This window comes from Anoplophora glabripennis, unplaced genomic scaffold, assembly GCF_000390285.2.
Source record: "Anoplophora glabripennis isolate ALB-LARVAE unplaced genomic scaffold, Agla_2.0 scaffold284, whole genome shotgun sequence".
In the NCBI taxonomy this organism is placed as follows: domain Eukaryota; kingdom Metazoa; phylum Arthropoda; class Insecta; order Coleoptera; family Cerambycidae; genus Anoplophora; species Anoplophora glabripennis.
In genome coordinates, this window is record NW_019416385.1 from 304600 (window position 1) to 313373 (window position 8774).

At 29.9% G+C, this 8774-nt stretch overlaps 1 protein-coding gene across 1 annotated transcript in view; it reads left to right on the forward strand.

The window, feature by feature from the left end:
* Positions 1-7006: 7006 nt before the first annotated feature.
* LOC108906298 (B2 protein-like) overlaps positions 7007-8774 on the forward strand; it is a 3967-nt gene continuing 2199 nt past the window's right edge. The window contains exon 1 of the mRNA XM_018709522.1: positions 7007-7115. Within this exon, the coding sequence (XP_018565038.1) occupies positions 7065-7115 (51 nt within the window). The 5' untranslated portion in view covers positions 7007-7064. The remainder of the gene's footprint in view (positions 7116-8774) is intronic.

Here is an 8774-nt window from a genome sequence, read left to right on the forward strand (position 1 = left end):
CCATGCCATTTGAAAGAGCGTGTCATTCTACATACACAGATCATGAAAAATTATGGTGTTACATAACAAAAATTTCAAGAAAATAATGTTTGAAGATTTTAAAATTTAATTTTCACAATACTGAAAATGATAATGATTATGTAAAAATCGACTAAATTAAATGTTCAAATTGTGCACCGTTGGCTGCCTGACAGTAGCCAAGACGATTAATAAATTCTTTTTGGACATTATCAATAACTTCAGGAGGTATACGATGTATCTCGTGACGAATTCTTGCTTTTAAATCTTCTAAATTAACCGGTCTAGTAACGTATACTTTGCTTTTTAAGTATCCCCACAAGAAATAATCTAGGGGTGTCAAATCAGGCGATCTGGCTGGCCACTCAATCGGCCCCCTTCTCCCTATCCAACGATTCGGGAACAGCTCATCTAAATAAGCACGGACAGGTGTTGCATAATGGGGAGGTGCACCATTTAGTCGATTTTTACATAATCATTATCATTTTCAGTATTGTGAAAATTAAATTTTAAAATCTTCAAACATTATTTTCTTGAAATTTTTGTTATGTAACACCATAATTTTTCATGATCTGTGTATGTAGAATGACACGCTCTTTCAAATGGCATGGTCAAAATTGGGGGTTGCTATTTAAAAAAATTGTCGATGACGTCATATCTCGAACAACGATGACGTCACAAATATGGGTCGTATGTCAAAAAGTGCCTTTTTTAAAAACAAAATCGACGTGCCAGGGGATTTTTTCGAAAACTTCTCAATTTAAAAAATAATGAATTTATTCGTTACTTTTCGAAAGCACAGTACATAAGCATTTCAAATTAGTATGACTACTTGGAACAAATGATTTATTTGTTTATTACAAGCATATTACAATTTTCACCACGTAAAATTATTTCACTTCAATAAATAAATCTTAAATCAAGAACGATTTGAAGATTATGAAATGGCTGAACAGAGATAAATGTATCCATGGTCAAAAACAATTTTAAGGCGTGAGCTGCGTAGATATTGCTGTACAATTTAGTGCTCGCCTTCGGGTATCCAGTATCGATTAAAAATAAAAATTTAATTTAAACTAATATGTATCTTTAGTTTCTGGAAATGGTAGTCCTTCATGCCAATTTTTATTTTTAATTCGTATATTATATGAGAGGATCTGAATCTCAATCAGTGACGGAAAAAAGGTAAACAAAATTAATAGCAGTAGACATAATTTTTTGAATACTTATTATCCTCTATCATTGGTAAAACACTTTTTTAAATAAATCTACAAATATCAAGAAATGATTTCAGGGATTTCACATTTTTATTATGTTTTACTCATATCAACAAAACCAACAAATATCAAAATATACAGGGCGTTTATGAAATAAGCTACTTTTATTAAGCAACAGATGGCTTAAATGCGTCAGTTATCGAGAAAATTAAGAAAATTAGCCATAAATGCAATCCGACCCTGTGCATCTTGTGCACGTGCACGGACAGAATGCTTCATACTCGCTACATGCCTGAAACGCTTCTCTAATTGGCTGATGTTTCAGTGACCTCCAGAATCAAGCAAATATGATGGTAGGCTAGTATGTCTTGTATTATTTAATTGTGTGTAGCAGTATTACTTAGCCGGCGTATAAAATGTTTTCTGATCAAGAACTACCAGAAATGGAGAATGTCAGTACAATTTAAATGAGACTTGTCGTTTGTATGCGGTCCGTTATCGTAACAAACGACAAACTAACAGTAGTACAGTGCAAAATACTGTTTCAAAGGTTACGGGATACTGGGAATGTCCACCTGACATATGAAGGTTGTGGACGGGAAAGGCCGCAACAGGTTTTCGACAACGAAGAAAACATCATAATCCTCGTTGAGGAAGATCTGAGGCGCAGTACTCGCAACATTGTCCGAGAAATGGATGTATCTAACAGTACCGTATGGCGGGAACAACAATTATTACACCTCTATCATATACAAAGGGTCCAGGCATGAAATAACAATGATTTTCGGCTCCATGTGGAATTTAGTCAGTAATTTCGACATCAAATAACACAAGATACGGATTTTACAAGCAAAGAATTTTTACTAAAGACGGCATACTAAATTTCCACAACATTCACTATTGGTGTGATGTAAATCCTCAGGTTGTACAGAGATCTCGGTTCCAGCAACAGTTTTCAATGAATGTGTGGTGTGATTTTTTTGATTACAGAATTTTGACCGTCGTATGGAGGAATGTTTATGAACGCATGGAAACAACTTTGAACAATTTTTGTAGAGCATATCGTCTATTGGTTAGTAATTCCTTTAAATTTTCTGTTACTTTTAATTAGATTTGAATAAATTCCAGCATTTTCGAATACAAAATTTAAACCGTCAAAACCGCCTTCAGCACTTTCGCACGGTTTTAAATTTGTTTAAAGCTTCATGTATTTTTTTTTTTTCAGTTTAAAACATAATGTTTTAGACCATCAGTTGCTAAATAAGTTGCTTATTTTCGTGCTTTCTAAACCCTTTTCAAAGAACGCACTTATTTCAGAAAACCCTGTATATTTTTTAATAAATAAAATACTTCCACCAACTGACAAAATGCTAAATGGTTTTTGTCCTTCAATTTTATTATTTTTTTTATCTTTTACTTACCATCCTCTTTTTATTTTCTACCTTAACAACCATGTTATTCATAACGTCCTAAATATCATGCACTGTTTGGCATTGTAAGAAGTTGGAGGAGGTCATTTTAAGCATTTAATTAAATAATTTTTATTTTGATGTTTGTTGTTTCTTTGTTGACTTGAATAAATTATACAAATTTCCTGGAACCGTATTTTTTATTAAATTTCCTGACTTAATAGACCTATGAAAATGAAAACAAATACCTGCTGTTATGTAATTTTTTTTATTTAAGCCATTTTACTTCGTCACTGATTGGGGACAGATATATAAAAATATTTTTTTAAAATAAAAATCGAACTGCCCGGAAATTATGCATAAATAATAATANAGTGTATGAGAGGATCTGAATCTCAATCAGTGACGGAAAAAAGGTAAACAAAATTAATAGCAGTAGACATAATTTTTTGAATACTTATTATCCTCTATCATTGGTAAAACACTTTTTTAAATAAATCTACAAATATCAAGAAATGATTTCAGGGATTTCACATTTTTATTATGTTTTACTCATATCAACAAAACCAACAAATATCAAAATATACAGGGCGTTTATGAAATAAGCTACTTTTATTAAGCAACAGATGGCTTAAATGCGTCAGTTATCGAGAAAATTAAGAAAATTAGCCATAAATGCAATCCGACCCTGTGCATCTTGTGCACGTGCACGGACAGAATGCTTCATACTCGCTACATGCCTGAAACGCTTCTCTAATTGGCTGATGTTTCAGTGACCTCCAGAATCAAGCAAATATGATGGTAGGCTAGTATGTCTTGTATTATTTAATTGTGTGTAGCAGTATTACTTAGCCGGCGTATAAAATGTTTTCTGATCAAGAACTACCAGAAATGGAGAATGTCAGTACAATTTAAATGAGACTTGTCGTTTGTATGCGGTCCGTTATCGTAACAAACGACAAACTAACAGTAGTACAGTGCAAAATACTGTTTCAAAGGTTACGGGATACTGGGAATGTCCACCTGACATATGAAGGTTGTGGACGGGAAAGGCCGCAACAGGTTTTCGACAACGAAGAAAACATCATAATCCTCGTTGAGGAAGATCTGAGGCGCAGTACTCGCAACATTGTCCGAGAAATGGATGTATCTAACAGTACCGTATGGCGGGAACAACAATTATTACACCTCTATCATATACAAAGGGTCCAGGCATTAAATAACAATGATTTTCGGCTCCATGTGGAATTTAGTCAGTAATTTCGACATCAAATAACACAAGATACGGATTTTACAAGCAAAGAATTTTTACTAAAGACGGCATACTAAATTTCCACAACATTCACTATTGGTGTGATGTAAATCCTCAGGTTGTACAGAGATCTCGGTTCCAGCAACAGTTTTCAATGAATGTGTGGTGTGATTTTTTTGATGACAGAGTTTTGACCGTCGTATGGAGGAATGTTTATGAACGCATGGAAACAACTTTGAACAATTTTTGTAGAGCATATCGTCTATTGGTTAGTAATTCCTTTAAATTTTCTGTTACTTTTAATTAGATTTGAATAAATTCCAGCATTTTCGAATACAAAATTTAAACCGTCAAAACCGCCTTCAGCACTTTCGCACGGTTTTAAATTTGTTTAAAGCTTCATGTATTTTTTTTTTTTCAGTTTAAAACATAATGTTTTAGACCATCAGTTGCTAAATAAGTTGCTTATTTTCGTGCTTTCTAAACCCTTTTCAAAGAACGCACTTATTTCAGAAAACCCTGTATATTTTTTAATAAATAAAATACTTCCACCAACTGACAAAATGCTAAATGGTTTTTGTCCTTCAATTTTATTATTTTTTTTATCTTTTACTTACCATCCTCTTTTTATTTTCTACCTTAACAACCATGTTATTCATAACGTCCTAAATATCATGCACTGTTTGGCATTGTATTAAGAAGTTGGAGGAGGTCATTTTAAGCATTTAATTAAATAATTTTTATTTTGATGTTTGTTGTTTTTTTGTTGACTTGAATAAATTATACAAATTTCCTGGAACCGTATTTTTTATTAAATTTCCTGACTTAATAGACCTATGAAAATGAAAACAAATACCTGCTGTTATGTAATTTTTTTTATTTAAGCCATTTTACTTCGTCACTGATTGGGGACAGATATATAAAAATATTTTTTTAAAATAAAAATCGAACTGCTCGGAAATTATGTATAATTAATAATACTCGTATAGATTTAAATCATAATTTTCTTCTAATATTTGGATTTTCTAATATGTACTTAATTTAGTTTTGATATCGATTTTCATTCACAGCATTTTTTCTTCTTTTCTTTTTCAAATATTCTTAGGTATTTCATGGCGAACACATACAAATATTGCAGTGCGATAATATAGGCATTGATACAATAAATACTTTTTATAAAAAATAAATTTTCTGGGCCAAAATTTGTAAATATACAAGGTGATTTTTGCATTATCACTCATTTTAACTATAGTTTATCAATAATTTGTGAAAATCAATTTATAATTGTTATGCATAATATGCAATTGAAGGTCAACAAAACCTTGGAATCAGAAATCCAAAATTCAAGGATCGTATTGGGAAATATCGCAGCCTTTTGTGACAACTTAAAAAAATTCATGCTCTATATTTTTGGTATTATTTTTAAAGGAAAACACTATTAGCTTTTCAATATTATTTTAACAATAATAGTATAGTATTCGGTATTGCCAATTATACTACGATTTCTATTGTAATTATACACTAAATTAAAAAATTATAGATTTGAAAACTTTTATTCACTTGTCGCATGGCAAAAACTCCGTTGGTATATTTTACCAGAAGATTCAGTATCTACATTAGATCAAAAAATTGTTGTTTAACTTCTACATTATATTTTAAATAATAAGTAACCTATGAAATGAGGAATAATATGCTTATCATAAAAATAATTTAGTAAAACTAACAATTATTATTAGGTATCCTTCACGTCAAGAAAATTGAGAGAAATATCTACTATTAGTTACTTTACAAAAATGTACCATTCTTCATGTAGAAACAAAACTTTTTAAATGAAGTCTAATTACTAACTTTTTGTATGCGGCATGTGAATATAAATCTTCCTTCTAGGACCTGTGCAATCTATAAAATTAAAGTAGGTCGTGGAATTAATACTGAACTGAAGTATGAAATCCCAACTGTTTCCTTTGTTAATAATGAAAAGTTGATTGGAAAATATTTCAGCAGAATTTCATTGTTAATTCAAAATTTAAAGAATGTGTGACACAAATTAAATGCATAATTTTCTCATTAGACACAGTGTGTGTATCAAAATGAATTAATTCGCAGTATATCCACAAATTTTGATCCAGAACTGTTTTAAGTGGTCATTTCATATTTCCACAAACTGTCCCACTTTACTATTATAGTATTTATAGTATGTCATGAAACACCCTGTTTGACTTATGTACATATTTGGAATTAAAGCAAAAAATACTACTTCACTACGTTGCCGTTGCTTAAATAACTTGAGTGTTATTAGTTACATCAATAAATTTAATAGCACCATCAGCTAAATTATTAAATATAAATCAAGATTAATTTCAAGCTTTTAACTCCATTTTGTAATTAAAACAAAAACTAAATTGGAAATATCTATTAGTCAGACAAACTGGAAAATTTATCAAAAGTTAATATCACAATATTAAATTAATTAGGTAAACAACTGAAATAAAAAGGAAACAAATGTTCGCAAAATCCCGGTCTGTATTAAAAAAAATGGTCATTAAGAAGACACTTGAAATATATACGACATTGATATTATTAAGAAAGGTTAAAAAACAGTTTTGTGCTAGTTGGTAGAATTATCATTTATTAATCGTATTTGAAATAAGTAACTAGTTTGAAATCTATCTGAAACATAAACAAAACTTTTTCAACTAATTTTGGGGATTTTCTAATTTACTATACCAGTTAAAAGAAATATAGGTATATGATAATTTCTTCATAGACAAATTCAGATTTATAAAAACTGTCTCTAAAAGGCGTTAGTCTAAGAGCGACAAAAGTATTAAAAGTAATAGTCTTCCCGAAATCTTATTAAGAAAAAACTCCTGTTACATACATCATTTATGGATAAACTAACATTTTTCATTTTCTTTAAATTAAACCCAAAAATCGCACGGCTCACGTTGACCTTACACTCGAGGCATAATGAGACTTCTTTTGGAGGCTCAACAAAAAAATTACCACACAAATCACCAAACTACCGAAGTTCCGGATCGACCTTTGATCCCCAGTATTCATTCCCTGCAGATCTGCACCGTGTATATAAATTGGGACCAGGTCGTACCTTTCATTTAGTATTCGTAAACGGTAATAATAATCTCGCGTTCACCTACGTCTATCGAGATGAAGTTCGCTGTTGCAATTGTTTGTTTGGTTGTGGTGGCTGTCGCAAGGGTAAGGCATATTCAGGCTTTATTATTTCATCTTGACGAAAATCCATTGTAATACTGAACGGCGGTGAGTGTGATGGGGTAGTCATTTTAGTTAAATATAGACGTGTATTTTCCTTTTCTACTAGTATTGGCTATTATAACATCTTCAGACAAAAAGAAAAATGACGCTCAAAAGAATTGGCTGCACACAACTATCAGTTATTTTTCTGTCGTTCTATATTTATAGAAATATTTATTGTTTGTCATTAATGTGTCACTATGATTTGAAAGAATTTACTGATTTTCATTTCAAAAAATTTTGTTAAATATTAATAGTTTCATAAAGTCAATTCTTCTTCATCAATGATTGTTATTTTTCTTTTTCCCTGATGATGGCATAGTAGTAAACTGGTAGGAAAGGAAAATAAATGTTTATACTGACTTAAAAAGGACTAATTTACCCCATCGCACTTTATTATTTCAAATTTTCAAAAGTTTTGAAATTCATTGGGAGCGCTGGATTTTTAAAATATTTTCAAATACTGGGTAAAGGGGATACACTTTTAAAAGGTACTTGTTAACTTTTAAAAACGCGATTTAAATGTAAAAAAATATATTGTGGATGGGACATTTGATTTCATATATGCTTTATATGTAGATAAAACTGAAATTTCCAAATAAAGGTGAAAAATAAAAATAAACAACAACTAAAAATATATATACATAAATTATTTTGACATTTCAATTTCTACAAAATAATTATTCTTTTATTGAAATAAAGAATAATAAGTTTAAACTGGCTCATTTTATTACAAAAATAAAAGTTACATCTAAATAAAAAAAAATATATCTAAATATAAATAAAAAGTTAAGGTTAAAAAATATAAAAAAGTAAAAAAAATCTAAAAAAATTAAAAATCTGAAAAAAAATAAAAATAAAAGTTTTTTTTGGTCATTATTTCAAAATTGACTTACCAGTATAATAGAATAGACACTAAGAACTTGCCAAAATTGGCTTCTTACTACACAATGCTAGAAAGCACTGTTTTCCAGATAAATAAAAAATGTTAAACGATCTCTAGGTAATTAGTGGTAAAAGGTAAAATATCAAATTATTGTTTAAATTAAAATAATTATTATTCAAGTAACCAAGTCATCTGTCATGAAATTGAGTATTATTTAAATGTCTCCCTTCAACTGTTTTTTGCAACTTGAAATAAACCATATTTTTTTCAGTAATTTTGAACACCCTGTAATAAAGGAAAGGTTGCGGGACATATGTTTATATGAAATTTTTTGTTAATTTTTGTCGTAAAATCCACCATTAAAGTTTGGCGAAACTATTTACTTACACTCTGTATTAGGGTGGCCCAAAAAAAACTAACATTTTTTTTTTCGTGTCTTGTGAAATTATGTTAGTTTATCATGTCTTAAGAGCCCCCTCAAAAAATCAGCTCAAAAAAAATTTTTTTAGAGGTCGCTCAAGATTTTTAAAGATTTCCAAAATCGTGATTTATTTCTATTCTTTTGTTCATAAAATTCAATAAAAAAATTTATTAGTTCGCTATTATTTATTTTTAGAGGTCGCTCAAAAACATTTTAGGTACACTACTTTTAAAGTTAAAATAATTATGAGTGACCTTTAGAAATTAAAATATCGATTTGAAATTTTCAGTCAACC